We start from the raw sequence: 18,086 nt of genomic DNA on the forward strand, positions 1-18,086 counted from the left end.
CTAACAAAGAAGGTCTCATCATACTGTGAAAGTTACTGCATAAACAGTAAGATTCCTACAACAAGGAAGGGAGAGGATAATTATGTACGAACATTAGATGGACAATACTGCCAGTCCAGGCATCCTATGTTTGTACATTCACATTGTTTGCTTTCTATAAAGTACACTCTATAGAACAAAATTTTTGAATTGAAGTTTATCTTAAAGCAGGTAAGTTTTCTGAAGTGGGGTATTTTTTGGTTTGTTGGTTTTAGAAATCAACAACAATTTCTTAGGGCCTCAAGCTTCTTTGCCTAAATCCTGCCCAGACAGAAACCAGTACAACCTTTCCTAAAGCAGGATGTTTCTCTTAAAAATTCTACTGGCTACTCTGAATCCATGTCAGGTATGCTTTGCCCTCTTCAGAAAACTTCACATTTGTTTGGATGAATCCCTTGAAACACAGATGCTTCTCCAAGAAACTCAGAAGTTCTGCCAAAGGCTGAAGAGGTCCTTGCACAGTTCTGTCAATCGCAGCCCTGCCCACAGCCCTCTTCTGTCAGAGGACACAGACGCCATAGACAGACTTCAGCTTGTAACCTTCTCAAAGCCTCTCTCAGAAGCTCTATGTACCCACAAAACCACCAGTACTTAGAAATGGAATTTCCAACAGTACTTGGAATTTCCAAGTACCTGGGGTTACAGCCTCACCTCAGCACAAGACCTTTATGCCAGGTTGATGGAGCAAAACTGCAGCAAATGTCTTGTAACTTTCTCTTAATCTGGAGAACACCAAGAGGAAACTCTCAGTTGGCGTATATTGATTAATAAATTGCATTAAGAAATAAATCTGCAAATAAGTAGGCACAACAGCTATAAAAATGAGATTTGGTTTCACTCTATGACTTTGACCTGATCACTTCAAACTGTGTCAATTCTCCCCATTTACTAATGACCAATTATCATCACTGGATATATTTTATATAATCTGCGAATTAACAAATGTAACTCTTATTTCAACTACAGGTATTGCTGCGAAACACACCAAACCAATGACGTAGCATAGAACCACCTGCAACTATTGCAATCCTTAGTAGCAGTTATGAGATTCTCTCTCTTAAAAGCCAAATAGACTGAAAGCACAAAAGTTGATGTAAACTTTTGTATAGCAAAACTTAAAAGAATGCTGACAGATTGTTTTACCATAGGGCTCCTCAACTGCTTTTCACTGAAAAACATGGAAGCCACGGGGTGAAACCGGCACATGGCAGTGTTTCAGATCTGGTGAGCCGAGTATCTTCTTTGCTGGAACAAGCATAATGATGCCGTAGCTGCTCCTCAGTGCTGGCAGATCCATTTGCATGCTCTGGGAGAATCGTAAGACCTCCAGCAAGAATGCAGGAGGCATCACACACCAGGACCTTAGGAAGGGCTGCCATAATGTACTCACAACTCTTACTGGAGCCTCTTATTTGAGTCATTCAGATGTAAGCATGGATCTAGAACGTCAATTCCAGACCCAAACGCTACAGCTTAACCCACTCTCTGGGCTACAAGCTCAGTGTAGATTTTCTACATAAAAGGGAAAATTCCAAATTTAATATGGCAATCAACTTAAGGAGTCCCAGTTAACAGACTTTCCTTCTCTTTTCTTCCTCCCAGTGCTTTGGCTTTGTTAGGTTTGGGGTTAGGTTTTTAAGGCTGTGTTTGGTATTCCAGACTCTTTCAGTACTACTTTTTAGCTAACCATATTATTTCAGATAACATGCCATTACCCAGAACGGCCTTCAGTTAACTGAGTAAGCCATTTCACAGAGCAAACACTGAGTCAACAGGGTTTGGTTGTTTGGGGTTTTTTTGCTTACAGTACTTTCATTCAATTTGTGATGTTTCTGTTCAGCCTAACATCAAGTAAACCTTATATAAATACAGCCATGTTTTCAGTCTGCCACAAATATATATAACATACTGCAAGCAAAACCAATGACCTACATGCAACCGCCAATGTTTTTTTATACTTCTATCACACACACGTGTACAACATAACCCCAAACATGCAGTACACAGGGACCCACTGTACTTACTTAGTATGAGGAGGTTCTTCAAATCAGAGTTGAAACACGGTCACTCTGTCACCGAGGAGTCTATCAGCCCAGACATAACCTCCCTCCTCACGGCGAGCTCCTGTGACAACCCTGTATCAGTCTTACTACTCAAGTCAATAGCAAAAGTCCCAGCCCTTGGGCACTAGAAAATTGTTTGGTAAATCCAACCAAATAGGAAGAGTAGCTGGAATCAGTCTTCCTTTTTTTTTTTAAATCTTGATCATTTCTACCTTGTTTTTACTTTGATGTCTCCAGTGGCAGAATGGGGCCTCAAATATGCAGCTTGCGTAAGGAATAAACCACACGAAATCACAGTTATGTTGGGCAGACGGGACCTCTGGAGGCCTATAGGCCAATCCCCTGCTGAAAGCAAGGCCAACGTTGATGTTTCATCAGGCTACTCAGGACCCGGTCAATGCTGAGTTGTGAAAATCTCCAAAGATGGAGATGTCAGTCTGCTAACCACTATTCTCTGAGCCCAGCTGCTCAGTTTTCCACCAGCCTTGTGGTCCTCCTATCCAGCCTGTATCTCCCCGCTTTCACGACGGGGATAGTAAGCGAGACCATGTCAAAGGCCTTGCCTCAAGGCAAATGACATCCACTGCTCTTCCCTCACCCACCAAGCCAGCTCTCTCAGAGAAAGCAATCCGGCTGATTTGAGGCACAAAATTTGCCCTTGGTAAATCCAAACTGGCTGTTCCCAATCAGCACCCTGTCTTTCACACACCTGGAAACAGCCAGAGGAGGCCATTATGGACGATTTGCTCCACAATCTTCTTGGAAACTAAGGTTGGGTTGACCAGCCTGTCGTACTCTGGATCCTCCTTCCTGCAAGAAGGTATGACATTTGCCTTTTTCCAGTCATCTGGAAATCTCTGATAACCACAACCTGCCAAAGATGAAGAACAGTGGCCTTGAAATAATGTCGACCAGCTCCTTCAGCACCTTCAGTTGCATCCCATTTGGTGCCATGGAGCAGTTTTTGTCCAGTTTGCTTCTGCAGTTCCCAACTCCGTCTTCCTTCATCATGGTTAGTACTTCATTCCCTCTGACTGTGTCCCTCGGCTCAGGGAACCCGAGAGGCCTGTGAGCAGGGCCCGCTAGTTAAAACTGAGACAAAAAAGAAGGCACTGAGCACCATAGCTTTTTCTATGGAGTTCTTAAGTAGGTCCACTACCTTGTCAAAGGCGGTACCTACATCTTCCTTCATCTTTCTTTTGTTGCCAAAGTAATTACAGACACTTTTCTTGGTGTTGTTCACATCCTTTGCCAATTTTAACTCCAACTGAGGTTTGGTCTCCCAGCTCGATCCCCCCATGCCTGGGCAATCCTTTCGAATCGCCTGGGTAGCTTATCCCTGAATCCCAAACAAGCCCCATTCTGCTCTCCTGAAGCACAGAATCTTTATTCTGCTGATTGCCTTCCTTATTTTTCTTGGGATCTTAACTCTAAGGTTCTAGAGTCACTGCTCCCAAGGCTGCCCTTGACCTCTACATTGCCTACTACTTCCTCCTTGTGTATGAATCCAGCATCTAGGTCAAAAAAAGGCAGTTTGATGCCCCACAAAAATTGGCTGGACTGCTTTTACCCCACTGCATGGCTCCTCCGGGGGTCAGATCAATTTTACATTCCCAAAGAAGCCTGAGCCTACAATTGTGAGCTCTCTTGTCGTTATTTAAGGCTTCGTCTGTTTCCTCTTCCTGATCAGGCAGTTCATAGCAGGCGCCCCCACAATGTTCCCCGTGCTGGTTTCCCCACCAATCCCAGCCCCTCAGATCTCAGTTGGCACTTCGCTCACTCCAAAGCAGAGAAAAGCTCCAAGCAAAGAGACGCTTGTTTGTGTGGAACACAACTTCCACCCATTTCCCTGCCCGCTTCTCCAGAAGAGCTTGTATCCTTCCATCACAGCACTCGTCATGAGCTGTGCCACCCTGTCCCTGAGATCCAAAGAGGTCCCAGCTCTGCTACTGTGCTGACACATCTAATTCCTCCAGTTTCTTCCCCAGGCTGTGTGTGTTCTCACAGTGTCACACCTCCTCCTCAGGGCAAGCCAGCAAGCCTTTGGCAGCCTGTTGTCCCTGCCCAACTGTGTCCACCCCCAGCCTTCCTCCACACATCTCCTCGCGGGTGTCTCCACCCGCACAGGTTCCCCAATTGTGGAAGTTCCTTTATTTTAACCTGGAGCTTAAAACACCAACTGTCTATAAAATAAACTATTCCCTGTTAGCATGGTAGGCTGTGGAAATAACAAGAGAGCACCCTGCATTCCTTGCAAAACCACAAAATTCAAGGCATTATTTTGCTTAAAAACTCAGCTATGATAAGCCAACACCATTATAGGAAAAAAATTTCTGGTTTGGCTTTTTGTCTTCGGTTATTACAGGAAGGTTACTTTGCTTCTCTCTCTTTTTTTTAATGGTAAACAACATTCACATTCCTATTTGAGGTGCAGCAGCGTTAAACCACTGCCCATCTGCTGCGGAACTGGCAATCTGCACTGTAAATTCTAATGTAATGAATTTATTCACCGAGCTGTAATTGAACGTGGTTCTGCATTCTGCTGCAACTTGCCAAGTAAAAGACTCTGAAATTCGATATAAAACTAAATAATTTAAACAGAACAGGAATAATTTCTTCATGCTCTTTGTATTTTTTTTTTTTTTTGGTCATTACCTTGCACAGGGCTGCCCAGTGACGTCTGTTCCTTCCCTAAGCTGTTACTTAAATCAGAAGGGCCAGTAAACAGAGCTAGAGCAGCACCATCACAGAGACAGGACCGGGGAAGGACAGGAGGTCATTCTGCTTAACTGACCGCTTGCGAAGCAAAGCAAGGTGTATTTTTCAAAAAGCTGAAATGCTGACCAAAGATAAACGTTTCATGTCTTTTTTGAATATAAAAATAGTTGAATAAAAATACGCTCATGGACCTGCTTAAGAGTTAGAAGTCAGTTCGGCCTCCTAATTGTCCTAGCAAGATACTAGATATTGATATTTTTACAGCATTTTGTTGGATCAGCATCCACAAAGTCATGCAGATACACAACTTCTACTTTAAATATTTGTCTCTTTCTCACAATTATCTGAAATGACAGATACATCTACATCTCAGACCTAATTTTAAATGAGATAACCTCATCTTGTGTGATGGGTTACTCAACTCTTTTTCAAGTACATAATACTCCCACAAGACTGAGAACTCAGTTTATCAAGAAAATCTTCGAACACTTATAATTTTAAGGTAGCTTCAAATTTTATTTTCTTCTTTTTGAGCTTATTGTCTTTGATAAGCTTGAGTAGTTTGAATTATATTAACAGAAACACAATTTTTAAATTAAAATTCTGTATTGGAGGTAATTTTTTTCCATCAGAATTTTGAGATTTTATGTACTCCTACTTATGTGCTTCTTTTTTTTTAATGACTGAATTACACAGAGGAAAACACTTTACAAATTAAGCATTAGTAATATTGTTTTAAAATATCACTAAAAGTACGTGGAATGAATGCAATAAACCTGTTTGTCAAATCATTATTATCAAAACAACTGAAAACAATGTAAGAAATGCAGAAGGGCTGAAACTAAACCGTGTTAAGAACTATTAGTCATACAGAAATACAACTTTCATTAAAATGAAAAAGAAGACATTTCATGCCTGCAAATAACCCCTAATGTTAAAGCAATCATATTTTATTCTGTAGATTAAAATCTGAATTAATGGCATGGATTTGACACTCTGAGTAGTCCCAGCCATACGCAGGCACGAAAGAGCCAAGATCCTGTATGTATGTGATCAGTACAAATGCATATTTCTTGAATAATTGCTCTTATTTAGTTCTGACAAGATGGCAAGTACAAAAGCTTTAAAAACTGTGCTTTACTATTTTTGTGTGTAACTGCGTATGGTGGGTAGGTGTATGTTCCGGAGAAGTTGCTCCATCCCTGATAATCTGACAAATCCAATATTCAGGAACTTTTAAATTTAACTGAACTTTCTGCGCAACCAAAAGTGCCGCTGTCAAAACTACACCATCCCTACCGCAGGAGCTGGCACCACCGCGATCCAGACAGTGTGACCTGAAACACAAAGAGAGCTGAAGCAAAGTGGAGACTCCACTTCGGGGCAGAAAGCTGAAATCCAGCCTACAGCTCCAAACCCAGACCTCATCCACACTACTCCTAGGTGAACACACGCCACGGGTAACCTTTTACACCACCACCGTCTGATCATTACCGGTGCAGGGGCTTTTTTAAGATAAGAAAGAGTCATTTCAGGGCCAAATCTCTCAATTTCGAGCTTAACGTTTCTCGGCCCTGACACAGAGGAACGTTCGCAGTGGGCAGGCCTCAACCAGCGGCAAGAGACGCCCCGGGACAGGCGGGTGCCCCCCCGCCCCGCTCCCCACGGCAGCCCGGGGACTGAGGGGTGCCCGGCCCGGCCGTCCGCAGGCGGCTCCCAACAAGCACTCCCCCCCTCCCAAGGAAGCCGCACCGGCCTTCCCGGGGTTGCCAAACCGCGCTCAGGCCCGGCGAGGCCCAGGGCTGATGGGGAGCGGGGCACACCCGCTGCCGGGCCCGGCGCTCCGCTCCCCACAGGCCGGGCGGCCTCCACGCCCCACGCCCCGGGCAGGGCGGGCGCCATGAGGAGCGTTCCGTGACGGCTGCGGCCGGGGCCGGGCTGCCCGCCCCACCTCGCCACGCCGCACCGCCGGTTCCCCATTCCGCGCTGCCGCGGGTGGGCAGCGCAGCGGGATGGCGTCCACGCTCTTGGCCCTGGCCCACTGGAGCACCTGGGCGGTGTGCGCCGTGATCAAGCTGCCGCAGCTGGCGGCGGTGCTGGCGGCCGGCTCGGCGAGGGGGGTCAGCGTGGGCAGCCTCCTCCTGGAGCTGGCCGGGTAAGACAGCCGGGGGGGGGTGGCATACAAGGGGACAACATGGCGGCCCCCCCCTCTTCCTTCCCGCCGGGGGCGGTGCGCGGCGGGAGGAGCCGTTGGGGCGGGGCGGCAGCGCCTCGCCTCGGCGGGGTTACCTCAGGCGGGCTGCTTCCAGCGGCCCGCGACCCTCAGGGGCCGTCGCAGCCGCAATTAATAATTAAACTCCTTCCTTCACAGCTCTGATCGCGCCTGAGAATGTGTTTGAGTGGCTGTTGGAAGGGGGCGGCGAGCAGCCCTTGCTCTCTTTCAGTTTTAAAACCGCTCCTTTTTATAACTGAGGGTTGGTGTCGGCTCAGCCTGCTGACTCTCCGCCTGTCAGGTGCAGGTGCCACGTCCTGCCTTCCTTGGGTGTACAAACTCCTTGGAGCAGAAACTGCCTATTTTAAAGTGCTTCCGTGCTGCCAGTTAAAGGGAAACTAGGCTTTTTTAACTTGCCCAAAATCAACCCCGGGCCACCCATGTAGCAGGAGACAACACCTACTGTTGGGTTTCAGCCATGTATTTATGTTATTAAATGGTCTGTGAGCCCTGTTCTGCAGGTAATGGTACCAGTTAGACAGGCTTCTGTCACCCAAATAATTAAAACATAATCATTCTTCAAGAAAATGACAAACCATGTCAAACGCCAAAGATTTGTCAGTCTGTAATAAGCTTACACAGGCTAGATTCATTAGATCGTACTTAAAGAGGATTGCATGGAATGGAAAGTAGGGAAACTGAGCACGCACATGTAAATGTGGGTACAGGCGTGTGGGAGAGGATGCCGTGAGGAGCCTTGTGTTTGCCAAACCACAGATGGAGGTGGCCGCCGAACCACAGATGGAGGTGGCCAAAACAGCCAAGCAGATGGCTCCTAGCTCTCTGCACCGAGCTGAAAAAGGGCCTTTTATTCGCAAAGATCACCTCACAAAAAATGGCACATCGTTTCTGAACATGTCTGTGCCTCGTCTTCTGTTGGGACACAGCTGTTGACCCGGGTGTGGTGCTGCGTACGGTCACCTTTCTGCGCGTAGCTGTGCAGAACTCCCTTGGTCTCCACTGGGGCCATTTGCTGCCCACGTTTCTCCATGGCACTGAGCTGTTGTTGCTGTTTCCCCTTAATACACCTCAGAGTAAGTGAGCTAAACTCTGGCTTCAGCAGAGACAACCTACCCACAGCCCCAACCAAAGTAGTGGAAGCATTTTTAAAATCTTAAATTTTTAAAATAAAGGAGAATTGATTTACACTAGATAGAAGGAAGAAATTTTTTATAGTGAGGATGGTGAAACACTGGAACAGGTTGCCCAAGAGAGGTTGTAGATGCCCCATCCCTGGAAACATTCAAGGTCAGGTTTGTTAGGGCTCTAAGCAACCTGATCTAGTTGAAGATGTCCCTGCTCATTGCAGAGGGGTTGGACCAGATGACCTTTAAAGGTCCCTTCCAACCCAAACCATTGTATGATTCTATCAAAATTGTTCACGTGTATTAAAAAGGCTTTATAAGTAATGATTCAGACGGGTATGGAGAAGCCATAAATGTCTCAGCACCTGAATGATAACTGCGGTACCCACACAACTGCAGGTTCTGCCCCTGCTCTGGGCAAAACTATTTTGGAAGAGTTGCAATGAGGCTTTTTTGAACCATTTATTGGGACTCTATGTTTAGTAGACTATCGTCCTGCAGCCTTAAAGACTTTGGGTCTGGTTGCAGAGAGCTTTGGGGCTACTGGTACAAACTGGGATGGTTCTGCAGAGTCAGAATGCAGTGACCAGGCAGAGGAGTGACACAGAAGCATGGTGGCAATGGCAAGGAGTATAATTTGACCCTACAAGAAATAAGACTTCTAGGAAGTTCAGGTATTTAAATTTTGAATTCTGTAAAAGCCAGTTTCTTACAAGGCAGGCAGTTCCTTATGCCATCTTTCTATGCTGGAAACCATCAATTTTTCCTTACATAAAACTATGCCCTAAGACACCTTTTCTGTTTTCTCTGCAGCCTTGATGTTTCTGTCTAACCCCATGGATTTGCATGAAAGTTGAAGAAAGTAAAGAAAATGTGATAAAAGTTCAATTCCTTGTAGTTACTGTATTGTGGAATAGCAAGAAGGAGACTTGCCATTGTTTGGTGCACTTAAGAGGCTCCGAGTCTGACTGGTACAGTTACACTGGGCAATCTTGTAACAGTGTAGTCGAGGCAGCTTAGGAAATGTTTTCTACTCCTGTAAAACTTGCTTAATGTACAGATTGAACGACAAACATAAATAAAGGAATCAGAGTTATCTCAGAGGTACCAAGGGAATTGTGAAGAGAAGGTAGCTTCTAGGTCTGAAAGCCTTTATAAGCCATTATTTATGCCTTTTGCACTGTGACTTGAAGACCATGGCAAGAAGTATGGGCAGCTCTCTGCATCTTAATCTGTTTGAGGGTAACAAAAACCATCAGGCTTGTGCTTTGTCTTCATATTTGTTTGATCAGTTTGGAGCCTTTTGGCACAAGCAAAACTGTAAAAAGAAGTCGTGAATGGGCTGTCCTGTCCCTTCATGCAGTCACGCTGTTTTGTGTCTTTCTGTTCAGCTTCCTTGTGTTTCTGAGGTACCAGATTTATTATGATTACCCTCTGCAGACATACCTGGAATATCCCATCATCATTGCACAAGGTAATTATTTTAAGCCATGTTTTGGAAATAAAGCAGGGCTCATTCAGCACTCCAAGGCTTTTAGATACAGTACTGCACTGCGATGATACGTATCCATTGACCAGTTCTAGCAGGGGTCTGGGGGAAGAAGGAATGAACATCTCACATATAATTGAATTCCTATACATTTTATGAACGTAGATGGTCAGATAGTGGAGAAAGATCTAATACACACAGAGTGGAGTCACAGTGTAAGCTCCTCTCTCCAGTGACTCCACATGGGAGGGAAACCTTATCAACGCTCTAGATTCTGATAAAAGTTTCATTTTGGAGCTTGCAGTGTTTTGGACATCAATCAAATTTGAGAGACAAACCTGTAAGATACCAGTTTCTGTAGACATGGTGCCCTGTAGAACTGCTTCATTCTGTCTAGAATTGCATTTAGGCTCTTCCCTTTCTCTGATGAGCGATCTTTTATTTATTTCAGATGTCATTCTCCTTTTGTTTATTCTGCGTTACGGTGGAAACATGAAGCGAGCTTTGTTCTATGCAGTCACGTATCCTTTGAAATCTGGGAATTTTGGTATATGTAGCTTGTTTGGTAGGTCTTTGCATAGCAGCTACGACATCGCTTGTTTTGTGCTACCATTGTAAATCATTTTCAGCCACCCCTCAACATGCATTCCACATTCACATGCTGATTTCTGGGATCACAGTAAAAGATCAACAAGAAATAAGCTTTATATGTAGCTGTGCTTTAGAAGGTCCACAACTGATAAGGATTAAGGCCAGTTCTTAATTTACACCCTTGCTAGAGGTGCAGGGTGGAAATGATGAATCTTTTTTTCTTTCATTCCTACCCATGCAGATTGTACTTGCTATGATGAACACAGCAGTGTATTGTGTTTTTTTTTAAAAATAAGATTTGGGCTTAAATCTCATATCTTGTGCTTTGGAGCAGCCCTTGAGAAACTCCAGGCACTGTTCAACCAAAGACGGCGTGAAAAATAGGAGCACTTAGTGTTTCAACCAGTGCTTAATATGTTCTGTCTAGATTGCATAGTCTGTTGTAAAGTTTCAATAAGATTATTTCCAAACGTTTAAAAAGATCTAATTCCCCAGGGATGTTCAAGAGCTTTGGTATTCTAGAATTTTCAGTGCTATGAAACTTAACATAATTGTAAGATTTTGGGGAGGCTGGTACATGCTAACACTGCGGAAGTGGATAATAGACCTGGCCATGGTAAGTGCCTGCCTGATTATTTAAAATTAGGTCCACATATTAAATAACTTTTTTTTTTTTCTGGACATCTTTATCAGTGAATTCTCTCCTTATATTTGTCCTTGGAAGAATTAATCATTTGAGTTAGCTTTCAGAACAAGCCCAGTTTTCAAATACAGCTGTTTCACTTCTGTGAGTAGCTGGAAGATACAGCACTGTCAATACAGACTCTGTGAGGGGGGAAAAAAAAGGAGAAAAGTATGTTCTGAGGTGAAGTTGTTAATTGTGTTACCTTAACTAAAACTAGCAATAGTTTAAAATGTTGAAAAAACATTGCCTCTTTAGTCCTAATGTCACAATCCCTATTAATAAACCTACAACATCAGAGGAAAAAGGAGTAGCGCATCAGTCAAAGCATTTGAACTAGGGGATTTTAAATATTTCAGAAGATCTCTTTTCCCTTTAGTCCTAGAATTTTGAAAGAAAAATATCATCTCATAATGCCCTATGAGGGTTAAAGATGGTCTTTGCCCTTTTCATCAGAAAAGAGAAAATTTAATTGAGATGAACTGGAGTTGCTAATGCAAAAGGTGATACAAATGGGCATAAAAGCTTCTAAGCCCAATACTGATCCTTACTTGCAAGGGAAATCCAGGCATGCCAGAGAGACCCGTGTGGAGGTCCCCTCTACCCGCTGCCTTTGCAAAATCTCCCTTAAAAGCATGACAGGGTGAATAGTCCATTCCCTTCATTATTTTTCCCACCAATTGGACTCATTTTCCACACATTCCTGTCAGTTTTCTCATTCTTTTATGGCTTTGTTTGCCAGACATGATGGTAACAGATGGTCTGAATCAACTTTGCTATTTAGACTAGATCAGTCTCATTTTAGCTAACTCTCATAAACAGTTTTATGTAGCAGGTTCAGAGGCTTTTTTATTTCTTTGCCTCTTATATTTGCTTCTATTGAGCATTTGCCAACAGCGGTAGCAATTGTTGTGCTCTTTGAGCTTCTTTCTGGGCAGTACCTCAGAAATTGGTGCCTTCCTTTTAGCAACTTTAATTTTTGCTTCACGGTTCCATAGGAAGAAGCTGAAATGCCTAAGTTGCCAAATATTGAATTATTTTTTAAATCCTAAATGAAAAAGCTAGTCCTGTAAATTACATACTAACAACCATAAACGAAACACTCAGATAACACAATGGCAGAGGTTCTTTCTCTTTTTTTTACCTGCTTTTCAGAATCTCTGCACGTTCATCAGTGCGGCCAGTAAGCTGGCTCAGCTGCGGTGTCTTTGGCAGACAAAAGATTCTGGACAAGTGAGCGCCCTGACCTGGAGTATGTCTGCGTATACCTGCGCAAGTAAGCGATGGGCAACTTGGGGCGAAGCGCTGGGTTTTCCTTTTTTAATGCCAGATCTCCTAATGCCTCTTTCACTAGGTCTTGACTCAATCAGAGTAGATAAAAATCTTGCCTAATGTAGTTTCCCTTAGTGCCGACTTCTGAGATTCAGATACCACACAGTCTCTTGAAATCAGGTTTTATCATTAACACCAGCTCAGTCACAATGACACTTTGCCTTAGAAAACATGCAAATGTGGTCAAGTTGAAATAACTGCAAGAATAAAGTTAGTGATCCAGCATGAAAAGGTGCTAAATTTTGCATTAGACAGTCAGGCAACACGAATTCTGAAAAGGCATCTACAAATAAACACACACACAATGCTAAATAACTTTGACTCTGTGACTACCTGTAAATACATTTCTCAACAGCGGAGAATCAAAGAACGTACCAAGAACAGTGATTTGTGCAGTTCATGTGTTAATTACCTAGTGGTCTGCATGAACAGTTCTTCAGCTGTTTGTCAGAAATGCCTTTGTCGTATTCACAGAACTTGTTTAAAATGTTCTTACTATAAAACATAGCGATGCTGGATCTATTTCCCTATGAGACAAATGGTTTTAAGTCAATAATTAGGAGTTGTGGTATGTTTGCTGAACAACAGCAGTAAACTTTGTAAAAGGTTTTAGTCTGCTGCAAATGTGAAATAATTTAATGTTTAGATTTGTTGTGGGAAGGAAAACTGAATTCCTCATATTTGCAGAAGCCTAAAAGCACGTGTGTGAACATTGACAATGGTTCAGTCACGCTGACTCGCCTGTGGGTGTAGCTCAGAATTAACTGCTGAAGGAGGGGGCTGAACAGAAAGGGAGCAGTAAACTCTGATCACATCCAATCTAGCGAGATAGATATAAAAATTCTAATTGTACCAGTGATCTCATCATTAAAAAAGACCTTTAAGACAGTATCACTCAGCTTTGAGAGCTTGATCTCTGAAGCTAAAATAGTGAAGAGTGGATGCAGTAGAAGCAGGAATGTCTATACAATGTATATTTTCATGCAAGATTATCCTCTATTGAAAAAATAGATATTTTATAATTTATGAAGGTATGTGTCGTATCTAGTCCACTAATCAGAATTCATTCCATTTACAGCAAGAATATTTACAACTGTAATGACTACAAATGATTTTGCAGGTGAGTAACGTATGGAATTGCTCATCTTTCCAAGATGACAGCTGCCGTGGCCGTTTCTAGTTGTTTTGTAAAAACAGTTATCTTGTCTCAGAAGAACAAATCATGAACCTGGTGGTTTAGCCCAGCAAGGGAAGGGGTTACCGCTAAGTAGAACAGGATTACAAATTAGTCAAATACCTGAAGGAAAAACAAAACAACAACCCCCCCTGCTTATACATATCAACAGCCATTATTTTTTTCAAAAGGCAAAACCACCACAAGATTAACTTAATTATGAAAATAGCAGAATAAAGCTTTAAAACCTTTAGTATTTAAATACATAAATAAATATATTTAGTAAAATACAACTTAATAAATCTATAATAATTAAGTGATAGCTTTTCAAATAATAAAGTGCTTCCTTTTCTTATTGTGGGGTTTGTGCATTAAAAAGTTCTTCTATAAAGCTATTTAAAATTCAGCTTAGTATATAAATAGTTTTAGGCACAACATTCAGAAAGTTTATAGCAGGCTGAAACTGAAACGGTAGGCTGAGAAGATACCAAAACATGGCTTAAGGTACGTAATTTGCAGCTGATTTCATTATAAAGGAAATTTATTGAACAGCTTCTTACCGTCCTGACAAAACTGCACGAGCTACGGAGTGCAGCAGATTTTTCAATAAAGGGTTTGAAGGCGAGACTCGGTGCCTGTATGAACAGGAACAAAATCACATTGTACTTTATTTGGTGGTTCCTTGTTCTAGTTCAAAACTAGTATTTCATCAGAAACATCATATGAATGGATTTATTTTTTTTAAGCACCACAATAAGGCTGTAGTTTTACAAGCAGTTCAAGTGGCTCTTTCACTGGAAACAGAAGTCCCCTTTTCAGTCACGCATTTTCGCCCCTGTGCTTGCTGTTTCCACGTTGCCAGAGCAGGAGTTTGTGGGCCCATGCAGTTAACAGCATCACCAAAAAATTGGCATAATACACACGTCAAAATTAGTCTGGGTCAGTTGTCGAGTCCAGTTCACCCACAGCTACACACTTACACTGATTAGAAGCGAGAGAGGTGTATTGAGGAGAAGGAGGGAGAAAACCACCATGAAAGTAGAAAGCTGGCTCTTGAAAGTTAAGCTGGCTCTGGCTAAAGCTGCTCTTTAAAACAGAGCACAACACACTTGGTAACGTGGAGGAGATGGCAGCAAACATTGATGCTGCGCTACTCTGATGGAAAATGTTTCCAGTTGACTTGTAAAGTCAAATGCTTTGGCATGTTCTTGGTTTCATACACACCTATAAAACTGTCAAATATAGCAAACTGGGAGGAGTGGCTGACACCCTGGAGGGCCATGCTGCCATCCAGCAAGACCTGGACAAGCTGGAGAGCTGGGCAAGGAAGAACCTCATGAGGTTCAACAGGGAAAAGTGTAGGGTCCTGCACCTGGGGAAGAAGAATGTCAGGCACAAATACAGGTTAGGTGTGGACCTGCTGGAGACAAGTTCCAAAGAGAAAGATCTGGCGGTCCTGGTAGACAGCAAAATGACAATGAGCAAGCAGCGTGCTCTTGTGGCCAGGAAGGCCAATAGAATCCTGGGCTGCGTAGGGAAGAGTGTGGCCAGTAGGTCGAGGGAAGTCATTCTCCCCCTCTACTCTGCACTGGTGAGGCCACAACTGGAATACTGCATCCAGTTCTGGGCTCTCCAATTCAAGAGGGACAGGGAACTGCTGGAAAGAGTCCAGCAAAGGGCAACGAAGATGATTCAAGGATTGGAGCATCTACCTTATGAAGAAAGGCTGAGAGAGCTGGGACTCTTTATAAGTCTGGAGAAGAGAAGGCTGAGGGGAGACCTTATCAATGCTTATAAGTATCTGAAGGGTGGGTTGAAGGAGGAGGGAGCCAGACTCTTTTCAGTGGTTGCCAGTGAGAGGACAAGGGGTAATGGACACAAGCTGGAACATAGGAAGTTCCACTCAAATATGAGGAAGAACTTCACAGTGAGGGTGACAGAGCCCTGGAACAGGCTGCCCAGGGAGGTTGTGGAGTCCCCTTCTTTGGAGATTTTCAAGCCCCGCCTGGATGCAGTCCTGAGTAACATGCTCTGACATGCTCTGGGCAATCCTGCTTCAGCAGGGGAGTTGGACTAGATGATCTCTATGGTCCCTTCCAACTCTAAAAAAAAAATTCAGTGAAATTCAGTGAAATATCACATATTTTTTCTGAAACAAAGTTTTATGTATATTTCTGTGAATATTCTGTTTGCCAAATGGACGTTAGAGATATTTCAGATTGTGGTCTCACACGTAGAGATGCTCTGCTTTTTTTGGTTTAAAAAAACTCTGAAAGTTAATGAAGATACTGAAAATCTGCTTTTTTCTCAGTTGTCAGATTTTCTTTCATTAAAATCTGACAGATAACAAGTATTTCCTGTCTCCCTGAAGTCATAGAATCATAGAATCATGGAATCATAGAGTGGTTAGAGTTGGAAGGGACCTTAAAGATCATCGAGTTCCAACCCCCCTGCCATGGGCAGGGACACCTCCACTAGAGCTGTGAAGTCTAAAGATGACAGTAGAGAATAATCCCTTTATAATAAACAAATCACGCAACTATAAAGGACACGTGAGCTACGGCTCTGAGTTTAATTTTAGGTGTAAATATAAATCTATGTGAGGCTACTCAAACTTGCACTACTCTCCTGGTTTTGTCACAAAAGAATCAAAGGTGCTGGAGTGTCATATTTTCAGATGCCACTCGCAAGTGCTAAATGCTCTTCTCTGCCATAGTTACTTTGAGAATTTCTGGGTTCCTGAACACGGTAATTGAAACTAATTGACTGCAAAGAGCTGCAGAATGGGAACCCGCCTGTTTGGACACCAGTGAAGGTTTACAAAACGTGTCTTCAGAAAACGGCAACAGTTGATTTTTTTTATTTTACTTATGCTTACAAGATTATTTTTTTCCCTTTTAGTTCTCATCCGCTTCATAACCATGCTCATTCTCAATATTTGGGTCACAGCCACAATCCTGCACTACAGGAAAACTAAAAAGACTGCTTAGAAGACACTCGTCAGCACACAACATAGGTACCATCGAAAAACCCTGATGCAATTAAGCTTCAACAACAGAAGAAAGGTTGGGGAAGCTCGCTCTCTCTCTCTTAGGCTGGTGTTTATCCCTAGGCACACTCAGAAGAGTCATGCTTATTTTCCCTTAGAAATAATTCTGATAAGATACTTAATTTAAGCAGCATATTTTTATTGGTCATTTAAGACAAGTTTTACTGATACCAGATTTTCTCTGGCTTTTTTTACTAAACAAACAAGGTATTTCGTATTTAGATGTTTATATATTCTCATATCACTTCAGTACTTTCTGGTTACAATTTTCTTCAATCACGCAATTGCAGTTTTGCACCAAAATATCAACTCGTCTTTTCTGCATCTGCTGTGAGTTTGACAAACTACAACAGATATTTGTCATCTTCTTGCAAGCAAGTCAATTAGTTCGACATTAACTATCTGTATTTTAGGATGAAGAAAATCCGAGTCAAGGCCAAATCCAAAATAAGGTTCTAAATGTGTTGGGATTGTAGTGCTTCCATGCAACACTTAAACAGTACAACTGATACAGCTGATACAGGCTACCCGTGGGCACTTCCCTCAACGCATCCGGCTTTTATCAGAGTAAGAGCAAAAACTCAGCCATGAATTCTTCTTCTTCAACCTGAGCTCTCACTCACTCAGCATGCTGCTTTGGGGACAGCAGAGACTAGAACATAGAGAAATTAATGAAACTTTGACCAACAGAGTTAAAAACTGTGTTCAAGCAGAAGTTCCTGAGCCGATACCCAGAGACCCCAGTGAATCCATACCGAGAGCCACCCGCTCACAGCTCCAGCTCGATGCCTCACAGCAGACTCGTCTGGTGGGTCTGAGTTCCTGGGGACACTGCCCTGTGCTGTGTCAGATTCTAGCCCGTCTGTGCTAGGCGTGCTGAAGAATGTAAAGAATTTTTACATTTTTCAGTTTTGACTTTGGTGATTCTAATCAGTTTGTAGTAGGTATATTAAACAAGGGAAAAGGATATTACTGAGAACTATTAACAGGGGATTTTGCTGTTGGAAGTGAAGCCTTTCCAACCAAAAATCACAGAAGTCATCATATAGCTTGTCTTCATACCTCATTATGTTCTTCAAAATGAAATGATTCGCTGTTTCAAGAGTTCTTACAGTATTACCACATGTTAAACCAACACACCCTCGATCCTGACACCCTTGAGAACTATGGAAAGACCACACGGGCTAGATCTGAGGCAGGTTTTCCTTGCAAGACACCAAATGACTGGGCTTCTGTGGAAGAGCAGGCTCTGCAAAAGCAGATGTTTCCTCCAGCACACGCTCAGCGGTCAGACCGGGACCTGCGCCCTCAGAGAACGGCTGCTCCGTAAACCCTCATTTTAGAGCAGGAAGAGCTATGTCTGTGGACATACGATTTTGTGTATCTCACATTCTTGAGAGCAAGTTCAAAGACGAGGATTTTTTTACCGCTCCAATAAAATGTATAAATGTTTCTGCATTGGTTGAGAGAGTAACTGCAAACATCCTGTTGCTGATGTTACTAGAGCTGTGTGAAGTAGCTGAAGTGGTCTAAATGGTGGCAGGTGATGTATTTTTCCAGGTCATTTTAATAAATGCTATTCTTCATGATTG

The 18,086-nt window shown here is 43.0% G+C and overlaps 1 protein-coding gene across 1 annotated transcript; it reads left to right on the plus strand.

The window, feature by feature from the left end:
• The first annotated feature begins 6,573 nt into the window (after nt 1-6,573).
• Nucleotides 6,574-18,086, plus strand: SLC66A3 (solute carrier family 66 member 3). The gene is made up of 7 exons (XM_074153647.1): nt 6,574-6,975; nt 9,569-9,651; nt 10,118-10,187; nt 10,816-10,873; nt 12,095-12,215; nt 13,350-13,391; nt 16,347-18,086. The coding sequence occupies exons 1-7, from the start codon at nt 6,833-6,835 to the stop codon at nt 16,433-16,435; spliced, it is 606 nt and encodes a 201-aa protein (XP_074009748.1). The 5' UTR covers nt 6,574-6,832; the 3' UTR covers nt 16,436-18,086.

This window comes from Numenius arquata, chromosome 9, assembly GCF_964106895.1.
Source record: "Numenius arquata chromosome 9, bNumArq3.hap1.1, whole genome shotgun sequence".
Lineage (NCBI taxonomy): Eukaryota > Metazoa > Chordata > Aves > Charadriiformes > Scolopacidae > Numenius > Numenius arquata.

Excerpts from the sequence above, each read along its gene's own strand:
- SLC66A3 (XM_074153647.1), top strand. The coding sequence starts at position 6,833 with ATGGCGTCCACGCTCTTGGCCCTGGCCCACTGGAGCACCTGGGCGGTG. Across the intron at positions 6,976-9,568 it reads CTCCTCCTGGAGCTGGCCGG|CTTCCTTGTGTTTCTGAGGT; the intron begins GTAAGACAGCCG and ends CTTTCTGTTCAG. Across the intron at positions 9,652-10,117 it reads TCCCATCATCATTGCACAAG|ATGTCATTCTCCTTTTGTTT; the intron begins GTAATTATTTTA and ends TATTTATTTCAG.